The sequence below is a fragment of the Simochromis diagramma genome, unplaced genomic scaffold, assembly GCF_900408965.1.
Source record: "Simochromis diagramma unplaced genomic scaffold, fSimDia1.1 OVJJ01000402.1, whole genome shotgun sequence".
Lineage (NCBI taxonomy): Eukaryota > Metazoa > Chordata > Actinopteri > Cichliformes > Cichlidae > Simochromis > Simochromis diagramma.
The window spans coordinates 5,992,914-6,016,071 of NW_024386972.1; the positions used below are offsets into that span (position 1 = coordinate 5,992,914).

General features: G+C 40.7%; 1 protein-coding gene across 6 annotated transcripts in view; it reads right to left on the reverse strand.

The window, feature by feature from the left end:
- The window catches only part of LOC120737994 (inactive ubiquitin carboxyl-terminal hydrolase 54-like), a 58,288-nt gene that overhangs the window by 18,856 nt on the left and 16,274 nt on the right, over window positions 1-23,158 (reverse strand). For all 6 annotated transcript variants that reach the window (XR_005696885.1, XM_040038981.1, XM_040038984.1 and 3 more), the window contains 7 exons: window positions 17,945-18,037; window positions 9,892-10,026; window positions 8,525-8,638; window positions 8,307-8,389; window positions 6,504-6,609; window positions 2,917-3,063; window positions 196-345 (listed from right to left, as the gene is read on the reverse strand). Coding sequence is in view for 5 of the 6 variants with exons in the window: in XM_040038981.1 (XP_039894915.1) it covers window positions 196-345; window positions 2,917-3,063; window positions 6,504-6,609; window positions 8,307-8,389; window positions 8,525-8,638; window positions 9,892-10,026; window positions 17,945-18,037 (828 nt within the window). In the remaining variant the exon portion in view is untranslated. The remainder of the gene's footprint in view (window positions 1-195; window positions 346-2,916; window positions 3,064-6,503; window positions 6,610-8,306; window positions 8,390-8,524; window positions 8,639-9,891; window positions 10,027-17,944; window positions 18,038-23,158) is intronic.

The following is a 23,158-nucleotide window of genomic DNA, read 5'->3' on the forward strand; positions in this document are numbered from 1 at the left end:
AACAAAGACAGGGATTAAACCTTAAACACATAATCAATCTAAAGCTGCCTCTACTGCAAAAGACCTGACCGTGCAGCACTTAAACTAACATACAGCACAGCTCCTGTCATTTCTGCTCTCACAGGCACAAGTGAAGATGCAGCAGATGCTCCTCGTGTTGCAGCGTGCAGACTCGGGACTCAAACTACGTCTCACCTCTTTGACGTGGGCGTCGTCGAAGTACATCCACTTGCGTATCTTGGTCTGGAAGAAGAAGGTGGAGTAGTGCTTGCCATAGTAGCACACCATGCCCACCAAGTAGAGCTCCGCCTGGCGAGCCCTCTCCTCTGTCACACGGTAGAACAACTACCGAGAGAGAGAGAGAGATAAGAGGGAGGGGGAGGAGACAAGAAGGGAGGGGGGCATGCAGGGGAGAGGTGTGCGGTATAGGAGAGAGAGAGAGAGGGAGAGAGAGAGACAGAAGAGTTAGTTAATGTGAATACAAGCACATTTTTGCTCACCTAGTATATGCTGTATGCAGTAATTCTTCACTCTCCTCACTTTCCTCTGCTTGCGAAGCGCACACAAACCTACAGTGCTGCATACACGCTGCAGTTTTTCAAGCGGAAATGATGCACGGCTCTCACACTCATCTCTTAGTAAGGTCACTTGCTCCAGATGATACTGCTAGTAACATGCACAGACAAAGGCAGTGTATTGATAGCCATATGTATAATTCTAGCCATTGTGCTTTGATGAACCATATATCTCCATGATTCAACATAATAAGCTAGAATAAATCTAGTCCTGCAACCGGCAAATGCTTTCATTATTTATTATTTTGAAATCTTTAAAGAATCAGAAAATACATCTTAACAAGTTTGCACAACCACAACTCTTTTGTCCAGCCAACAACCCAGAAATCTGCAGATAAACAACGAAGATCTGTATTAATTCCTTTTAAATTTAACAGCTGATTTACAGTTAACTAAATATAAAGTTTGGTTTACTGCAGCAGCAGCACTACAGTTATCTAATCTGAGGAGAAACGGGACATAAAAGTGTAAAAAAGGGGGGATGGGTAAGATACAGAAAAACAGCAAGTGAAAGTAACTGTGGAGGCAAATGCACACAATTTTAATAGCTAAACACAATTTGGAAAATTCGATAGGTAACACCTCAGATTTTCTTATTCAACAGCTTGTTTTTTTTTTTCCTCTCAGCTGCAGGATGAAAACAAGAGACAGAGCAGCAGGCGGAGACAGAAGATAGAGGGAAAAACTTGAGTCACTGTAACACATATTCATATTCACTAATCCATTATTCATGGATATCACTTCGGAATGCGGCTGGAGATGTAACAGGGGCATTAAAATGCATCAACATTACTCAGTCATGACGCCGACTATCAGAGGTCGAACACGTGTGTGTGTGTGTGTGCGCGTGTGTGTGAGAGAGGTGTAAAAGCTGTAGCTGTAAATGGAGAAGTAGCGTTCTGAGCTCTTTATAAGAAAATTGAAAGTCTGGAAGATTACGTCGTATCTGCACAGAATTTGTTTTTTTAACATGCTGAACTTGCACATTATTGCAAGTTATTGTGTATTTGTTTACACACACACACTGAAAATACATATACATCCATGCATGCGCTTGTGTCGGACAGTTTGCATGTGATAATGTGCTGAAAAATAATTTATGCATGTGCTTACATCTAGCAGAAAGCAGTTTGCTGTAGATCAAATTACAAATTACTACTCTTGGTCCGGAAATCTAGGACTCTACTGTATTCTGATTTTTCACACCCTGGACCTTATTCAGTTTTATAACAACTCTCCAAAAGGTATGAGATATGCATAAATATTTTGTTTTATTGTAAAAACTAGGACTAGTAGACTGTGATGCATTTTCTCTTAAACAAAAGAGAGAAACCAATTTCAGTGTATGATTGTCAGGGCTTGCGCTCTGGAGCATTGCCACTAATCTACCATGAACCCTTACTTGAAAGGACAGAAAACCAAAAAACTCCAGCACTCCTGCAAAACATTAGCATGCAAAAACACTCGGTATGCCAGTATGCATGCACTGTTAGCAAGAGATTACAATTATTTGGCTCTAAGCTTTTAAAAACATGCAAATTTTGCCTGTTGGTGGCACTACAGTAAAAGTGAGTTTTGTTTTTTGTTTTTTAATTGAAATCAGTTTGAGACAACCCAGCAAAAAAAAAAAGGTTGAATTTACTGGTCCTTGAAATGACATCCCTTTATATCTACATTTGACTGAACCTTGAAAGGAGACCTCTTCTTCCTGTGAGACGACTCTATAAACCCCTGCAGCACTGTGCAACCAGAATATCTGGGAACAATAGGCTTTGACTGTCCAGAGTGCAGTACAAATAAGCTCTGCAAGCAAACATTTTTAAGAAATCCCATCCAGCACTAGTTTTTGCATTTGTTTTGTTTTATTTGTTAATAATGTGTTGCTGTGTAATTGCAAACCTTTCACACCCAAATACAATGCAAATAAGATGAGATAAGATATGCATACGTTTGCATTTTTGAACAGTAAAGTGTCATGCAGATGTCAACTAAACTTTTTAAATTGCAACAAATTTAATCTTAGACGTTTCCATTGTTCTGCAAAAAAAACAACAAATTTTCACCTTCACTTCAATAAAATTCAAGTATTTATGAGTATTTTTACCGACCCTGACTGGTTTTGAAATTAGACTTGAAAAGGCCCAGGGGCGTCTGGTGCTTGCCGGGAGTTAACAGCCCTTCTGATTCACATATACACACTGCACACAAAGCTATTTTCGCCACAGAATATTAGGGAAATTACATCTGTGTATTTATGTCAGTTTGGGCTCAGCTGCTTGCATAGAAACGCACGATATACGCTAATTTTGTTCAAAAGAGTGTATAATGTGCGGTCGCTCACATCTCCCAGACGCAAGCAGGTTCCCAGGCTGTGTATGACATCCTCTGCTAGGTCAGAGTGGTCTGAATCCCACACCAGCCCGATGGACACAATCTCCGGTGAGTTCATCAGCACCCGGCGGATACGCAATACCTCCCCACAGTTACTCTGTGAGAGCGAAAGGACGAGAGGAGGTTAACAAACAAAACAAAAAAAGAGTGCGTGATTAAACAGCTTTATTCACCATGTGTGATGAGGCTACAGAGTGTGCACATCACTAAAGCCATCCCCTTTATTTGGCAGTAATGAAGACGCACACACACGGAAAACCTGAACAGTAGGAGCGTGAGGGACAGAGACAAAAGGCTAAAAAAAACAGAGAGATGATGAAAGGACCGTAAGAGAGAACGACAGAGGAAGAAGTGCTGTGCTGAGTTGTATTTGTCCCTTGGGCCTTCTGTTGAGTTCAGAACCGTGTGTTCTGAATCCTTCCTTTGAGTCATGACCCACCACAGAGCTGGTGCACACAGACACACACACAAACGTACACACATGTACACACGCAAGCATGCACGCAGTGCTGGCAGAGCGGGCTCGGAAACAGCCTGAGAACACCCTGGCAACCAGACACTTTGCCAAACACAGCACTCGCACACATAAGCACAATCGCACACAGAACTCTCCCTTTGTGGGCGGCGGGCTGTCTTGCACTGGCACCAGAAATGGCAGGAAGGTATTTTGCCAGGGTCTGCTTCTCAATTCTCAGAAAGGGACACAAACACAAGCCAGGGAGCAGCAGCCAACCAGCACAGCACTGAGACACGAGGCTATCTGTATGCTTAGGACACATGGACGGGACACACAGCTTCAGTTAGCTCTCAGCGCTGAGGGGAACAGCCGCTGACAACATCATTCATCAAACGGTTGTGCAAACAGATTCGCTCTGCTTCATAATACAGCATTGATCGGTGCAGCCTCATCGTTGAATTTTATATGCAAAGATTTTTTTTCCCCACCATTCTTTTTCTTTTTTTTAAATCACTGTGGCCATGCAGACCTTTCCAAGACACGGAGAGTTATATAACAGGGCTGCTGGTCAAATGATACTGTAGGATCGCAGTATGCTGATTGTGGCATTCTTCAGATTAAAATGACACAAAGCTTGTTGTTGTTGCTTCCTGACAAATCAAAGAGCAGCGGAATGAAAATGCTTTCTCATCTTTAATAATGGAGTCACTGAAGAGATCGTTCATGGAGGATTGATAAACGCCTAAACCACCACAGCTGATGAGAGAGGCTGTAAACAAGCCAACAGTTTAGCTAGATTATGTAAACCGCTTTATTATATCAATACGGATCACAGCCAAAACTACAAAAATCCAACACACAGGCCCATTTCACAAGTCATTTGTTACCACCATGGTCACTGACTGCATATAATAAATGTATCATTATAGATAATGGATATCTGAAGCCATAAATCTATGATCACTTATATACATACATTTGAATCCTGCACAGCCAGCAGCAGCCAAGTACGTTAAATAATAATTCAAATTTTTTTCTTTCATTACATTGGATAGTGACATGTCTTATTTTTTCTACCAAATGAACAATCACAGTAACTATAGTAATGGATTACTTTGATGGGGTAACATAGCGATGCACTGCCCACGGTGTGTAGAGTTGTTTAAATCAGCTGCAATATAAAAAAACTGCAGTCTAATTCTGGCTGGTTCTGAAGAAACTTGGTTACTAGTAAAAGTTTAAATGTAATATCTTTTAGTGAAGCATCACAGATTTATTACAGCACAAAAATATAGTTTGAATTTGGCGCCCAGGCTGGCATCCAGGATGGGTGTCATGTAAATATGTTACATAAAAATTGGGGAGCGGGTGGCATGGAGGTGGGGTGTTTAGCGCGCAACACCACACCACATAGATACTCCAGCGTTCTCCCACAGTTCAAAGACATGCGCGGGATTACGCTAAGTGGTGACTGCAATTTGGCTGCCGGTGTGAATGTGACAAATTGGCGACCTGTCCTTGATGGACCGTGCCTCACACCCTGTAACAACTGGGATAGGCTCCAGCCCCCCTGTGACCCTGAACTGGATAAGTGGAAGAAAATGGATGGATAAAATTGGGGCATAATAAGTAAACAGCCCTCCTGTGGGTGGATGCTGAGGTGGTGGAAGGGTTGAAAATAGCAGGCAGGGATGCCAAGCAACAGCACTAGTACATCGGAGGGGAAGATAAGAATTTCTGCAGCTTAAATAGTGCATTTATGTTATATGTGCTCTGAAATAAATCACAGTATACACTCTGTAAGTCTTATAAGATCTAAATGTTTCATATAGATACAGTATATACACACCATTCCCTACTCAAAAAACATGAACGGGAGCACTGAGTAAATCCTATGAGTAAATAACATGTCACATTAAAAGACTACATAGAAAACATGAACATTTTTATTTTCTTGTCACATGTCACAGTGATCCAGTATAATGTTTACATTTTGATGAACATCTGAAGAGCTAAAACACCGATCATCTCATCTACATATTCACTTTATTGCACTGATATTAGTTCACAACTCGCCAAATTTCAAATCGCCTGTGCAAAACTTCGCCATCAATCACAGTATCCAGTCCCTGCACTGTCCTATCTTCAGTCTCACACTTACAGCATCATCCAGCAGCCTCGCTTCCATCCAAATACCATCACTTTGTTTGAGCAAAGCCCAAGGTGGTATTAACAAAAGATCAGCGCTGCAAGTGATGAAAGATAAACACAGACAGGTTGTGTGTCTCCCGTGGGACTGCGCACACAATGCCAACGTTTACCGTGGTTAAAGAAACACTGGGTGTGTGTTAGTGTGGCTGCAGCAGTGGAAGTGGTGATTGTGCTGTGTGACGAGAGGGGCAGCTGCTCGCCCGTGCCCAGAGAGGAGGCTCTTTGTACAGATACTTTGGCAGACAGAGGTGGGTGTGTGTGGTCAAACTGGATCTATTCAGCAGCAGCACTTCCCCATGTGGCATCGCAACACACAAACCTGCAGAACAAAGGAATCATTGAAAATTCCTCTGTTCAAGTACGCCATTTTTTCTCTTCCCGTTATTGCTTTTACAGTTCGCATTTCGTGCACGGCTCTTACTCCAAAAACACTCCGTCTTCATGTATAATTGCAAACCGATCTTCCTCTGAACAACCAAACACAGTTTTCTCCCGCAAGAAGAAACTGATGATTGCCATCATTTACTGTACGGGAGGTCGACGAGGACAACTTGGAAAATGCTTCCCGTAATAGAAAGTGAGGAGAGAAACGGGCAAGAAAATGCAAATGAGCCGCTGATTATGTAACACAGACCCGCCGTAGAGAGAAGGAGGAAAAATAACAAAGAAATGATGAAACAAGTGCAAATTATATTTTCAGAATGTGATTTTCACCCTGCTTTAGTTTCCTGATTACATTCTTCTCTTGATAAAAGGGAAGCAAAGAAGTTGAGCGTGGAAGGGCACAAAATGAAATGCACGTTTTCTGTGCACGTTGAAAGGAGTGCACGTGCGTCATGCAAAAGTGTCCTGTGTGTGCACGCTCTCACGGGGCAGTTGCGTAGGTCTCCCATGTTGCTGGCGTTGCGGAGCAGTTCTCCAAACATGTCCGGCGTGGGTTTCTCTCTGCACTCCAGCATCCTCACTGCTTGGTTACTGCAGCATTGGATACACACACACACACACACAAAATAAAATCAGACACCTGGTGAGTGAATGCATCCCAGAGTTAGACCAAAAAGAAGGAAAACTTGATAAGTTTGTTTGTTTCTTTCTCTGCATTTAGATATTGATGCTGGTAATGAAAAATCCCTCTACAGTGGGTAACTTAGCAAGACAAGCACTCATTAGGCAAATGTGCAACACACTATACTACGAAGCCAAATTAAATTTACTCCAGTATTTCTCTCACTTCACAAACGTTATATTCTTTAAATGAAAAAATAATAAAAAAGAAAAAGATGGAGATTATATAGACATGCATGTCAGCTGTGAAAAAAACCTTTTAAGTCTGAGAACATTTCTAAACCCCGTCTGACTGATGCTGATCTTTGACCCCACTGTAGTAATTGAGCATAAACCATATATCAGCATTACTGTTGAAGACGTTCTTCTACAATTATCCACTCAAAAAGCTTTACTTGTCCACCATAAATGCATTTTTTCTCTGACAATCTCCTTCACTAAAGCATAAAACAACGACACTTACTAATACTAAGCTCTGTTTATCCCTTTTAAGTACAATTGTCCTCTGAAGGACAAGCTCAAATATACGTTATAATTCTCTGTGAATACAAAATAAACTTCACAAATCTGTCTCAGGCTTGGTACCATGTATGGGATAATGCATGCATTTTGTTTTTGTTTGTTTGGTTTTTGCTTTTTCTAGCGACATATTTCTTTCCTTTAAGAATAACAATTTTAAAAACCTGTCCTCCTCCTAGCCGTTCTCCTCGCCTCCTCTCACCTCTTCCATTAGCCTGAAATGAACTCAACCTCTTCTCTGTACACTCTCTCACTCAATTTCAACCCTTTGCTCAACCTCTCCTCTTCAGATACACAGTCAGATGAGGAGTCTAAGAAAGCAGAAAATACAACGACAACAACACACCGGCTGGGTACACTCTTGCACCGTGTGCTTGAACCACACATTTGTTTTCTCTTTTTGGTGCCCTCTGACTATCTTACTCATGCTGACTTTTGCATATTTGGTTATCTAGACTGTAAACAACAGGCTTCATTAAAGGTAAAAATAGCTTGGCAGCGCTCACAGGCACAAACAGAGACCAGTGGTACCTCTGTGCCCCACAACTACTTTGACATAGAGTGTTTATTTGTACTTTTGCCCCCTCCCCGCTATTCATTCCTCTATTTCCTCGGCTGTGTTTCATTTCCAAACGGGATATAGGAGGATCTGGCCTCTTATTTCTGTCTTGTTTGGCTTTTCCGGGGCCCTCACTTCCACTTATAGATTTATGTCGGCCCCTGGGTCCGCCAAATCAAACACCTGATTGATTACTTTCCCTGCACCTTATTTCATTGACTCGGCACATGTGCTGGGTTTTTTTGAGTACGCACACATCCTGCATGTGTATTTGCCAACACAACATCATCTACCTGTACATGGGGGAATCGTTTTGCACATCCTCACCTGCCCTTGCACGAAGATACACGTGTGTGGACGTAATGTGTGATTGCCACTCACGGTTCAGTAAGGGACCCGTGCAGGGAAGTAGGGAACACGCTGTACCTTCCTTTACTGCCACCCCGCCACAGCTTGCTGCCAGATTTACTGCAGTGTGTGTAGGTGTGTCTGTGTGTGTTTAGGTGTGTAGGTGTGCGTCTTGTCTTACCACAGGGATGTAGTGGAGATATAATGAACCATCTGAATGAAGGGCAGGGGGTCTGATGTGGCTCCACAGCTGTTACACACACACTGGAAACGAAAAGCATTCTGAGGTTCATACCAAGACGTCACGCTCATGTTGTTTGGACGGTTTAATTAATGCATTCAAAAAGTGAAAGATGTAGCAGCTCTTTGAGGGCGCAGAAGGGACAAACATCCCCTTACCTGTTCGAACAGAGTCATGGCAAACTTCTGGTGTGGAATACAGTGTTTTGCTGTGCAGATGTCCTCTCTACTCTCTGCGCTGATGTGGAAGTGGATTCGCATCAGGAGGTTCTCCTGAGAAACACGTGGGAAAGACATCAGTTAATGTGTGTGTGGTATGTACGGGAATATGGTCGGTTATAGTGTGGGTGCGTGCGCGAGCGCGTGTTTGATCGCTCCTCTCTGTTGGTGCTCTTGTTAATCTGACCGTGGGAGCTGCATCTATATTTCATAAGAAGCCGACGGATTCCCTGACTGAACACATTTACTACCAATCGATCAGACACCGCCTCTCAGGCACACACATAAAACGCACACGAAGAAAGAGAGAGGCACAGAAGTGGCGAAAAGAAAGCAACAAGAGGGTTTGAAAAGAGGAACGCGCCGAGGAAGTGAAGTAACAGAACCTGTGGAGTGTCACCAGAATATTTTAGCATCCGCTGCACGTAGAACTCAAATATTTTGGAAAGATCAATCATGTACTGTACCGTTTCATGAACCCGATCGGGAGTGATTGCTGGAGGTTGCTGGCCGTCCCTAGGTGTACTATTCTGAACCAAGACCTCCTTGTAATTGTTTTGTTTGCTAGCACACAGTTTGAAGACTGCAAACACCTGCGAACTACTTACCAACTGTGAAACCAGAAAAAAACAGAAAGGGAGAACATTAAATTAAATTTGTGCCTCTCGAATCGTGTTGGCTGCAGCACATTCAAACTGAAGATGAACATTCTCAGTTTCCAGACGGTGTTGCACATCTTCAAGTTACACTGCCACAGTAGACCAACTGTAGTTACTGTGGGTAATGCATGTTTTTCCCTAGCGACTGAACGTTGCCAGGGGATGTTTTAAATGATTATGTTTTCTTCAGCTATCAGAAAGGAGTAATGATTTTATCTTTTGGTCAGATTGTTGGCCGACAGAATAAGATAGCTGTTTAAGTTTGGTTGCAGAGCTCCTGAAAAGGCACTCAGGGGAGATGGTGTGTTTTCCCATTAAGTTCAATGTTTTTCGTAAGCTTGAAGATACATCAGATGAGATGACAAGGAATCCCTCACAGCATAACAGTGTAACAACCCAACAGGCACCGGCGGTGGAGTCACAAACACAGAGAGTCTAAACAAAAAGTGAACACTCCACGCTTGTCAAAAGGCATATTTCTTTGAGGCTGCTGTGCTCGATATCTCCTCTCCCCTGAAGGCTTCCGACTGCAGTAAAGATGTGGGAGTTCCTCAAACACTCGCTCAGATCAGCCTTTAGGCATCCCCTCACCTCTCTTATTTATGTGTGCAGGTGTGTGTGTACGGATAAATGTTGTCGCAGACTCACAAAGCACTCAGCAGCGTCGTCCATGATGCCCAGCTGAAAGCGCTGTTCGTCCTGGAAAGTCTTGGCCAGAGCGCTCCGCAGTGCATCTGAAGGCAAGACGCGCTCACTGCTGAACTGGAACTGAGCAAAGATACTCTGCAAACAGAAAGACATCCACGAATCTGTTAATTTCTTTTCTTTTCCTCAAAGATCCATTACTTTACTTTTTTACAGAGCAGATCAAAAACCTCTAAACACAGCTGCCCTGTAAAGAGGAACCATGTTCTGTCAAATGACCCATAAAACAAAGAAACACACAAACAAAGCTAGTTGTGATCTTGTCAGGGACAAAAGTGCTGCACAACAAAGTCCGAGTGGACTAAAACAAACGGCACAGCTGGCCTCGATATCAGACAGTATCAATAATAAATGGCATTTGTAGTGCACTTTTCTCTGACAAAAACAGCTCTGAGGGTGCTTTGGAGCCGTAAAACCAAATCAAACTGTTGCAGGAGGCTCGGCGGAAAAGCTAGGCCACTGAAGTGTGTTTTGAGGGCAGCGATCAGAGTGGAAGGGAGGATCTGTCATTTTGAAGAGGAAGAAGACGGCAATGTTTATGCTCGTGCAGGTGTAGCAGGTGTTAAGTGTTAAAATTGTGTCTCTCTTTATTGTCACGCAACGTCTCAGACTTTAGATGGTGAGCCACTGGAGTCCTGATCCCCTGATTTAGGCATTATACTATTCTCCTTCTAACTGTGCAGCTAACTTTTTAAATACGTTTGGAAAATTAACTGCTGGGAAAAACTGATAAAGTGTTTCTAATTTCTTTATAAATATTCCAGGTAAATAATTCCTGCCACAATATCATAATTCTGTATTTTTTGATCAGATTAATTTTAACAGGATTATTTAATACAATTAATAATTGATGTTTTTGGCATCAAATTTGTGCATTAAATTCAATAAAATTCATCTGAAAACCAAAGAATCGGCAACTGAAGATGCGGAGCCTGGCGGGGGCTGTATTTTGGCTTTTAGGAAGTCATTAGCCGTGTTTATAACACAGAGTAAGGCGAGAGAATAACGGCACAAAGCAGTAACACTGATCATCTTGTCATTTTGGAATTTTCGGAAGCCTAACTTGTATCTGAAAATAAAATTAGATTAATGGCACAAACCTTGTTACCTTATTTGGTCAGCTCATTTTTGTAAAATTGCCTGTTTGACTTAAATACCTTAAATCCTACATGGGATTGTGAAATTTCAGCCAAGTTTTAGTGGTTGACAGGTTCGCTCCGATAAAACTGAAAGCTCTATATATCCAGAAATAATTCCACATACAGAATATTTGTTTTAATAATTTGGTAATATAATATGTGATAAAAAAGATATATATATTTGAGTAATTTTGTAGATATTTGTGTAGAAATAATAGCGCTGCACTTACTTGGGTCATAAGCAATACAACTGCTAAAGTTGAATTAGATTAAATTAAGGGATTAGATGAACAACTGTCAATTCAATTTCCATTCAATTTAATTTATATGGCATCAAATCACAACAGCTGCCTCAAGGTGCTTTATGTTGTAAGGTAAAGACCCTACATTAACACAAAAAAACCAGAGAAAAACTTAACAGTCATATGACCCACTATGAGCAAGCACTTTGGCGAAAGCGGGAAGGAAAAAGTCCCTTTTAACAGGAAGAAACCTCCAGCACAACTAGGCCCAGGGAGGGGCCTGAGACAGTTGTAAATAGTGGCAGTAGCTGCAGAAAAAGTAGTGGCACAAGAAAACGCAGTCTGAAACTTAACTGTAGTGATGTAGGTCTTAACACAAGCACTTCACCCAGTATTGAGTTCAAGCAGAGGCACCGAGAGCAACTTTTGACTGAAGCTGGACGAAGGAGAGCTGCAGTGTCCAAAGAGGGAGAGATAAAAGCATGGATGGACTTCCTCCAGACTGCCAACGGATAAAAATGACCTAATTTTTTGATGGTAAAAATTCTCAGTAGGGGGAAAGAAAAAAAAAAAGCAAAACCGAGCAACTATTTTTGACCAACGCTAAAACAGCCCAAAACAGAAATAAACATAAGTCGCTCTGACGTGTCGGAGCAGTGGTTGGTGCTCTGCTGGTTTCCGTCCCAGTGGTATTTCAGTCACTGATTAGATGGCTGCGCTGAAACGCAGCGGGTGCTCTGTGTCTGGAGGACTTAGAAACAAAAAATTAAAATAAAAATATTCTAACATAGTCACAGTTCATCAGCATCCACGTGGCATGATTATGTCCACGTTGGTTCCATTTTTGTTTGGTATACAGAAATATAAGATCATGAACACAGTTAATTTATCTTAAACACCAGCAAGTATTCCTATTTTGTGAATGTTTTTCCATCTATCCTCATGTTACTGAATCAGTGCAGATAAATACTGGAATTGCTACATGTGATAAATTGCACTATGGTAAAGGTTTTTTATTCGCATTCAACAAATGCTTATCTAGTTCAGGGTCCAGGGTGTGCTGGAGCCTAACCAAGCTGACAGGCAGGCTCCAGCTTGAACAGGTCGCCAGTCTGTTGCAGGGCTAAAACACATTTGACACTTAAAGTATTCTGAGTGGGTATAACTTTAAATAGATTAGAGCTTTGGGAAGCTCTGGATTAGAGCTAGGCAAGCTAAAAAAGTTAATCAGTTAATTCCTTAGCTTCTTAAAATCCACATGGACGCCAGCGAACCTCCTCAGGTTAGTTCCAGATTGAACTTTACTTTTACCTACATGCAAAACAGAAAACAGAAGCTGTTGTGTTTCAAAACTCTTGCATCCATTTCAGCCTAACAGTTCTTTAAGTGTTTGATACTCATACTGTAGATGAAGATTCTGTTGAACTTGTAAAGACACCTTCAGGAAATTGTGACTTTTCTGACATTTTACAGGCAAAACATAATAAAAGATAATTTTTTAATATTAAAACAGGCATTAAAACTATATTTTAAAAAGTGGTAAGACTTTCTGATTGATCCTCGAGGGGAAGCAATAGAGTACTTGTGGTAATATTAATTATATGGTAACACTGTATTGCAGGGAGTATTGCACATTGTGTTGCAATGCCATTCTGCACTTCAACTTGGCAAATCTCACATATAGCACTGGGCAAAAGTCTTGACTGTGTCTTTTTTTTTTTTTAAAACTGAGGAAACTGGACAATTAGGGGACAAATAAAGAAGTGGCAGGCATAAAAAACTGTCTGCTGCAGTCCTTAAGGAAAAACTCCAGAAAAACCTGGAGAGATGCATCAAGCCCTTCAGCTGATCCTCAAGCCATTCATCAACTAGGGAAATGGGTATAAAAGAGCGAGTTATGCTAAATTACTCAAGGAATGGACTGAAAATCTGTGGCAACAAGTCTTACGGAGTGATGAATCCAATTTTGAAATTTTTGCTTCAATATGTACAGAGTAGATAAGGAAAGAAGTACAATAGTGAGTGTCTACATGCTTCTGTGGAGACTCTGTCTCCATTTTAACCAGTGGTTTTGGGGATCTTGTAAAAATGCATGGAATCCAGAAAAATACCATCAGATTTGGACCCAGCCTCTGATTGATTGGCAACATTTTCCAGCATGACAGTCATCTCAAACACACCGAGTGAAAATGTGTTTGAAAGCATACCTGGATAGAAAAACACGCAATGAAACACTATCAGTCAGAGCACAGACCTCAACATTATGGAAGCGTTATAGAGAACAGAACAAAAGGCAGCCAACATCCAAAGAACGTCCAAAGAAGAGCTTTGGATGTCCTTCAAAGGAGCCTGGAAAACACTTCCTGAAGACTACTCAAAGAAAGTTTGCCTGAGAGAGCTAACGCTGAGTTGCAGAATAAAGGCACTCAAACCCAATATTCACCTTTAAGCTCATTAGAACTGTAAAAATTGTTTTTGCCTTATATGCTGTATTGCCATGTTTGCACATGTTGGACCTATTTCCTATATAAAGAAAAAAATTAGGGGTGGCTTGAGCCTTTTGCACAATACTGTAGGGCTATTCTTAAGCTGCACTAGCCTTCCCACAGTTGCTGCTCTCTTCAAGCTACTTTGCAACCCACCTCCACCTCAAATCTGCCTTTCATGCCACCCTTTGATGTCTGCTCTATTCTGTGCTGAGTGCTGTTCTACAAAAACCAAACTACAACCACAAATTGTCTTTTGACTATAGTGGTCCTGACTGAATTACAAAAGGGCGATTCAGCAGAAAGAACAGAGGGAAATTTTATCCATCAAGTGTAAACCTATCGAAGATAGAAAAATGTTGCATTTCAGTACAGACTGTGACGGAAAACGTACACTCATTTGATTAAATTGCGTTTGCTGGAGGCTGCTCAATAATTTTCTGAAGCTTCAGTCAGCAAGAACAGCAAACAGTAGAAAAGGGAAAAGTTGCTTCTGAAAACACAAGTTAACTTATCAGGCAACTTTTTTTTTTTAGTAATTAATATATTAATTTGCATCAAGCCATTTACCTAAATTAATTATATCTTTAGAGGTTATTTTTATGAAATGTGGGGAAGTGGTAAAAATCCTAAATGAAATAAATATAAATAATACAGACTTGATTTCTCAAACTGGCTTTCAATTATTATTATTAATGTCGTATCAAATTAAAAGTCAGATTCATTGAACCCTGCAATAACCCTCCGGGTTCCTTCAAAATGTATTTGCCAAAGCAAATAAGTCTGTTTGACAGACAGCTGAGAGTTCACTTCCACCAAACCTAATCTTCCTACGCCTAATCACGGAGCAACCGACTTCAAACATTAAGTTCACAACAAAATTAATGTGAGTTTAAACTGGATTTTCAAGCCTGATTGCAGCACTAATCTTAGGTTTAGCCTAAATTAGGATCTAATTAAGCCAAATAAGCATTTAATGAAGCTGTGAAGTGTGATTTAGTCTGGTGCTATTAAGTTAATGATTTCTTCATTTCAGGTGTTATTTTTGAAATTGTGGACGCACGATCTAGCAAGATGGCTGTGATCAGGTGGGCCGGGCATGTTATAAAATAATAGGCAACAATAGGCTTCGGTCTGTGTGTGTGCGAGCCGAGGGTTGGCAGTGGGAAAGGTAACGCAGTGAGGGAGAGAGCGAGCGAGAATAAGAAAGGGAAATAGAGAAAGAGAGAAGAGGAAAACGGAAAAGTGAGTGCAATAGGGTGTGAGTGTGTGTGCTGACTGCAGCAATGCGCCAAGGAGAATGGAGGGGGAATATACCCTACAGAGAGAGGGAGGGAGGAGAGAAGGAGGGAGGGGGAGGAGAAGGGGGAGGGATGAGGCAGAGTGAGTAAGAAAGGAAGGTGTGTGCGCGTGTATGTATGTTTGTGTGTGTGTGTGAACTCAGTCCGAGTGTGAGGGCAGGAGCAATCGACGCAAACTCCCACATTCATTCATCTTTCTGCTTCCCTTTTGCTCGTTTTTCTCCTCTTCACCTTCTTTTTTCTTCCTCTGTCTTCTTGCTCATTGCAGCATGTGTGTGTGTTTGTGTGTGTGTGTGTTGCGTTCGGGTATATCTGCATCCAAGTGTGCGCATGTGTTTGTGTTGTTGTTGAGAGAGATAAAGTGTTGCAGTGATTTCTAAGGGGATAGCCACAGGCAGCCTCTGAACTTATGTTTACTACGAAGGCAGGCGCCTTCATCTGCTGCAGAGATCCCCCTCCAAAATAAAAGGATCCACAATCTGCATTTATGTCTTTGGCTCTTTAAATGTGATGCGTGAAAATTTAAGCAACCATTAAAGTTCATCTGGCGTGTGTTTTGGCTAGTTGCTCAGAGACTTTTATCTCCACTGCTGTAGGGACTACAGCCACAGTGTAAGAACAATGTTACATCTGTTCTTTGGTGGGACGGTTAATGGAAACTGACAGGAAAATGTAAACGCTTAGCATGGTGACAATACCTTTGATTTCTACAGCTGTTGCACCGCACACCAAAAAGCTTGAGGGTGTGTGTAGGTGTGTGTGTTAGAAAGATTTGTGAGCATCTTAAGACGTACGTGTGTAGCAGCATAGCGTGTTCGGCATACAAGTAGGACCTGCGTGTGTGTGTAGTATCCCAGCGTGGGCTCTGCTAGCTCAGCGCTTTCAGTCAGCCAATTAATTACAGAGAAGCACTGGAGACAGAACAGCGTGTGGAACACACACATCGACACCGCTACACACACACACACACACACTGGATCACACCACACCACATTACACACAGCACTTCTCTTCACTCAGACACATATTTGTCATCACTGATGCAACAAATGGCGGAAACAGAGCTGCATAAGACTCGTTCACTACGAGGGTCTCACGATTTCACCGATCTCCTGTTTCTGTTTGGTTACTTTGCCACTGCTGAAATGATGAAATATAATAAATATTCATACATATAAATATGATAAATTAATTTAACCAGTACACAAGTCTATAAATGTGCTGCTTCTAAACACTTAATAAAATCTGCTCTTCACAGAACCACATGTTGTATTTTACACTATGTGCAGAAAGACAAAATACTGCATATGAGCAAAAGCCTATTTTAAATGCAACCAATAACAAAACAGGTAAATTGTGTAGGTTAGTAGGTTTGTTGTCAAGTTAAAACCTCATCTTCACAAGCTGTTTTTAATAGTTTTTGAAGAAGAAAAAAAGAATAAAGGTCACTAAGTGGAAAGAAATCATACAAATACAGGCAAGAAAAAAAAATATATAGTGTAGCAGCACTGCTTATACATTGCATGTCTTTGGCTTGAGATAGACTAGAGTAAGTGTTGAATCCTTTAAAGCGTGAACCATTAAACCATGAAATTGCCAAAAAAATCAAATGTTTTATTATAATGGACAGTTTATTAAAGTATCCAACTAATTTGTTTAAAAAACAAATTATATGTATAATTCCATATATGACTTTTAATTTGTATCGTATTTCCTACATCTGCCTTTTTTTAAATTGCTTAAAATGTACTGTGCAATTTATTTTGTCTCAAAAACTGTATGTATCAAATATTATACACTAGGCATTAAGGAGTTAAAGTGATCTGACATGAAAATACAAATCTGTGATACTCATTTTACACACGAACACCTGAGCTGCTTCTTACTCCTGCTGCTTCAGATACCTCTTTTGCACAAATCCTGGAGCCTTTTTGAGAACAGGGTAGCAAAGAAATTGGACTTATTTTCATGGCAAGAAAATCATGGCTAAAAGAATCTGCAACTGCATCTGCAAACCGTTGCTGAATTCTCTTCAGCAGTGGATTCAGCTTCTTGGTAGAAATGTGAACATCAAGTCTGGGCGACAGCACCATGCTGGTTGTAATGGCATACCTTGAGGTACAACCTTTAGTAACAATGAGGCTAATGTCCAAGACCAAACCTCCTTTGAAAATGGTTGTGTTTAAAACTTTTGTTCATCTGGTGTGCTTTTTTTCCCTCTTTTAAAGCAAATAATCAAAAGTATTAGAGTGTTACATAACCAGTTGCAAGAATCCCCCCTGCTGAGTTGAAAGAGATAGGTTTCCCCGACCACTGCGTAAATCCATAAAAGAATTTAGTCTTTCATTAGCTTAAAAAACCCCAAAATGGTTTTGGTTGTTATATAGCATGAATAAATGAATATAAGGACATGTAAAAATAAACATTCCTGTGTGTGCAGCTCTAATTGTTTCTAATAATCTTCTGTTTGCTGTTTATTAGTTTGTCTTATTTCATTTACATCATATCTCCCTCTGTTTATCTGTCATTTACTGTAATTAGTCTTCTCGTGATAACAAATAAAAGGAAGGACCCAATGAAAAGAAAACACAATAACATAGTTTTGTCACCCCACACTGGTTGGCAGATAAATGTAATGGAATAATAAACTGTTTGCATGTTAAACCATTAAACTGAAGTATAAGTGAATTGTGGACCATAATGGACCAACAGAAACTGTCAACCAGGAAAACTGCCACAATGAAATACAGCAGAGTAATGGGCACTGCTTTAGGTTTACAGTAAAACCACTACAAGCCATTAGAGGACAAAAGGAGGGGATGTTTTACCTTCAAAGCACAGAAGATGCACGAGTCCTCCATGCACTTATGAGTGGTCAGCTGTCGAAAGCTTCTGCGGAAGATGTCAAGATGCCAAAGAACCTGAAAGACAGTTAATGAATTTATTATTTATCCAGTGTTCAAACTGGAACCAAGTCCTTTGTCCCTTTTTGTCTTAATTTTATTGTTTATTCCTTAGATTTCAGTTCCCTCTTGTTCCTTCTTTGAGCTTCAGCATGTTTAAATTTCTTGTTTTTCTTTATTTCTGCGGGTTTGATCCTGCTCTGCATCACCGAGAGCTAGATTTTTAACATATCTGTTTTCTTATTTGTTTGCAAGTCATGTGCTTCACATGACTTTTAATCAAAGGGTTGTTCTTGAAAAAAGGCAATTTTGGAGTCTCCCAAAGAGCCAAAGCAAAACATTTAGTTAATTTGTTCTTCATTTACTAAAAAATAAAATGCACTTTTGATTATTGAGTGATCAGAAATAGCAGGAAACTGCATTTGATTCATGTCATCTAAAATTAAATCATTCTGCTCCACTACCCACACAGCCCAAAGATCCATGTTACGCAAGTAAAACCCATAAATCAGATGTTAATTGAGCAATAAGTAAAAGTTTGAATACACCCTTCTTTTGGTTACTGATTTAAAAGCTTCAGTATGTTGGAAAAATTCTTAAAAGCTGAACTTTCATTATTTAGTTCTTAAAGCATGCTTGGAAAAGAAACACTTTGATCTATGTCCTTGAAAAAGATCCGATAGAGACTTTTTCTCTTTTGTGCCATCATATACTACCTGCACCTAAAAGCAAAATGCCTGCTTGTGTGCGCACTTTGTCTGTACTGATTTAAAACCTTCTGTCAGGACTTCTGGGAGAAAGGACGCAAACGCAGGACACAGAGGCAGGTTGAATAACAAAAAGCAAGCCCTTAAATGCTCTTATGAAAAAAGGAGATACAGGAAGTGCAAAAGACTAGAAAATAAAAACAGGGAATTAAAAAATGGAACAAAAGAGGAAAAAGATGAACAGACAGTGAGGAAAACACAAGTCTATATACACACGCAGTCGATTAAAGATGAAGAAAGTTGAAAACAACTGACACAGGTGAAAGTAATGAGGATTATGCAATCACAAAGAAGGGCAAACAGGAAGTAAAGCAGCTAAAAACACACACAGTCATTACCAGAGTAAAACAGGAAGTGGGGACAAGAAAAGAAAGAACACACTGGGAAAACATGAACTCTATAAAAACACAAGAAAGAATATCAGTTAAACCAAAACAAGGCCAAACTTGAACAAATACTAAATTAAAAACCAGGACAGCCAAATGATTGCGTGATTAATATGAATTAAATCTCGATTTGGAGCGACCTGTTTTCACAAGATTTGTTCTCTTTATTTCTGATGGTTTCGCTGCTTAGAAACTGCAATTGCGTCAGTCGCCATAATCAGTGGAATTACCATTTTTGAATATGCAGTAAGGCTAAGTTTGGTGGCGTGACAGCTCGTGGCTGCAGGTTGGCATAGTAACACAGCATGTTTTCTGGTATGTTGGTTTTGCAGGTACACAGCAGCCAAAAATAGCGACTGACAGCACCGCTGAAAAGAAAAGAGCAGGCCAGGTGCTCTGTTTTCCTGGAGTTAAAAAGTTTGACTAAAATCTAAAACAAATGAGATCCGTGAGTTTAATCTGCACCCAGCAGTGTGGCAAAACGAGCGCTTTGTTCTGTGTTTGAAGAGATGAGGCTGCTCACTAATGTTTTTGATGCATGGGCTCGAACAGACAGTTAAAGATGCAGCAGGGAATCCTCTTTTACTTCTTTCAACATGTTTTTCAGGTATTAACGTGGAAACCTGCAGTACATACATCATTTATATATGTGAGAAAGGATGCTTCAACCCCACGTGAACTATAGTTAAGTGCAGTAATTCATGGCTTAGTGTGATATTTTAACTTTGATTTAAGAGAAAATGAGACTGATGACATATTGAAAAGCTAAGCAGACATCAGATTGCACTCAGCAAGTGGACTTCCTCTTTTGCCATCAACCTGATCTGTTTACCTGCATCCAACCAAAGCCTGCCATCCTCAAGAAACCTCTGGTAGTAACCCTCTTCCCTTGTCCTTTCCGAACAGTTCTGCGTACAGATTTGCAAAATCTGTTTATAGAGGTTACTCACACTGTAGCTTTGAAAATAACTGAATCAAATGACTTTCAGTAATGTGAAATGATTGCAGAGAATCAACACCCAAGTCTGCAGCGCGTGATGGCTTTCAGCCATTTTCAGCTAATTGTTTTTTTCCATCAGCTTCCACTGAGTGTGCTTTCTGCTTTGTATATTTTCAGCAATAAAAGACAAGTCAGCGGACAGAGCGATGGAAAACTACCAGCAAAAAAACTCAAAGAAACTAAAGAGAAAACAAAAAAAACTTGCAGAAAGGGAAGGTAAACCAGCTGTTGCCGTTCTCCCTCTCTTCAATGCATAACTGGAAGAAAGAGCTTTGAGTGCATTAATTCAGCATGATGTTAAAAGATAATATTAACATAGCAGTGTCCCTTAGGCCTCTACAGAGATCTGCAGAACAAATGCACAAGACTGCACGCACTTACAGTATGATTGCAAAAGAAACCTGAGCATTACACTGGAATGTGTGTCTTATAAAGAGAGTGATAAGTGGAAGAAAGAAAAGACAGCTGATAACAGACTGCATGCTGACGCCAGTGTATCCCTTCTATCTTCCCCTCCTCACTGTTTCTCCTCCTCTTTCTGTAGTTTATTTGGTCGTGATGAATCGGCTCCCTGCACAGCACTGCAGCAGCCACAAGGAGGGCACAATCTCTCCATGCCCATCTCTCTTCATCAGCATGTATCTATCCATCTCATTTTTCTCCTCCTCTAAGCACATCCCTCGCTTTGTTCCTCCCCCTGTCTTTCTCGCCCCTGCTATCATTTGTATCATTTGTTTTTCCTTCCTCTTCGTTTTTTCCCCCATTTTCGTTTCTTTGTCTTTCTCTCGCAAACAATGGTGAGACTGCAGGAACATCTTAGGGGGGGAAAAAAAAACACCAGTTCTATGCATGACAAAAACGATGACCTCATCAGCTAATGCTTTACTTGGTGTGATAAGTGACAGGATGATACCTGATGCACGAGTGCCAGATTTATGATGCCTTGGAAAAAGTTTGCACAAAGTACGCTCATGTGTTCACTGCATATTTGTGAGATTTATGGTTCCCTGAGACAGCACTTCTGCTCAGACCTGGTGCAGTTTTAGTAAGGCTACTTGTGCTGCCTCGGCTAAAGTCAAGAAACGCAAGATTACACAGATTACATGAAAGACTGCAACAATATTGGCTGCGGCTAAATGTAGATACAGACAGGTGGCAAATCAAAGGAATGTCTACTGCAGGAAGGAAACTATTCATCTATAAGATTTTGCTGCTTTGATGATGGTGGTGAAGACCGCTGTCTAACATCACAGAGGTGGTGATTGGCTTTAGAACAAGGGCCATAGCATCAATCAATTTTATACTCATCAGCTCATTCAGTGAACCCTTGTGCCCTATGGATTGGGGAGCCTTGCCATATATCAGAGACAAAGGCGATCACTATCAGCAATGTCGTATTGATTTGGCCCAAAACATGCCAGCAGAATGGCCCGCAGGGGTACGCAGGGCCATCAGGACCCCTGACAGGAGAGGTCAAGGGATCAGGCTTTTTCTCCTTTAATGTGTCATTCCACTATATCTGTGTTATTTTGGCAAATACAATACCACACACTCATGTAATCTTTATCATTCTACTTATTCATGATTCACAGGAATAATACAGCTTAAATGCTCATGTTAAAATCAGTGTGTGAGCTCATGGCTCATTGCCTCATCGTGTTGTGTGCATCTTTATGGGATTTGCAATTTTTGGGGGTTGTGGTCTGTCTCTGGCAAAACTCCCGTATTACTTAAAAAACATGCAGATTCACCTTTTTTAAGAAGTCAAAGTGAGTTGAAACTCCAAATAGATTACATTTTTTGGTACTTTCTTTGAGTCATTATGGCCTGAACAACATAAAATGAACTGACTATGGTAATACCCAACGCCTTATTTTCATTGTTGGACTCACCTTGAGTAGTTTTGCATGATTCACTGTTCAAAATAGCTCTAATTCACTGAGCCTTGGTGCTATTAATCATCAGTCTGAACACTTGCTTTAACTTGCTTCTAATTGGCTGACCCTTACAAACAAAAGGTTCAAACAGCAGGTGGGTGGAGCTCTGTGACCACTTTTTAATGAAGCCTACAAATGTCAATTGATTTGCTTATAAAGAGCTAAATAAATAGGTTACCATCACATATAAATGGCGTTGGGTTGTGACTTAGAAGCCTTGATAAACAGTCTTATTATAAATTCCTGTAACTTTAAAGGCTTCCAAAATGTACATACACACAGCTGCTGTCATTAATAATTGGAAACACTGTCACACTGAGGCATTTCCTGCACATCAGCCGATCACCATCAGCTGACTCTCTTAAATACCAATCACATTCAAACATCCCCCGGTAGTCTTCAATAAAGACAATAAGGAGGCCTTCATAATCGGATAACCGGAGCACCACCTGCCTCAAAGTGCTCTTAGGACTCTGTTGGCTGAATTCTGCCCTCCATGTCCCCAGCTCCTCCTGTTCCAGTCTCCTATTACCACATCTGGTAATGCCATCTCATTTCCTGTGCTTTTTGTTTAACACATGATACTGTTGTCATCGCAAAAGCGAGTTCATAATATCCTGTACTTTTGACTCGTGTATCTGTCATTTAGAACAGCAGTCCCCAACCTTTTTTGCGCCACGGACCGGTTTATGCCCGACAATATTTTCACGGACCAGCCTTTAAGGTGTTGCGGATAAATACAACAAAATAAAACTAGTACCGGAACCGAAAAAAAAGAAGATTTATTCATAACACACGTGAAAAGACCCAGGAAAACCGAGTTAACGATAAAAACGATAACAAAATAACGCTGAAAACCAATTAAAAACCCTGAAAACCATACATTTCACACCTGAGCCTCAACTCTCGCGGCCCGGTACCAAACGACTCACGGACCGCTACCGGTCTGAGGCCTGGGGATTGGGGACCGCTGATTTAGAAGATTATGCTCACTTTGAGCTTCACATTTTTATTCTTGAAGTTAAAAATGAGCAAAACAGGCTCCCTTG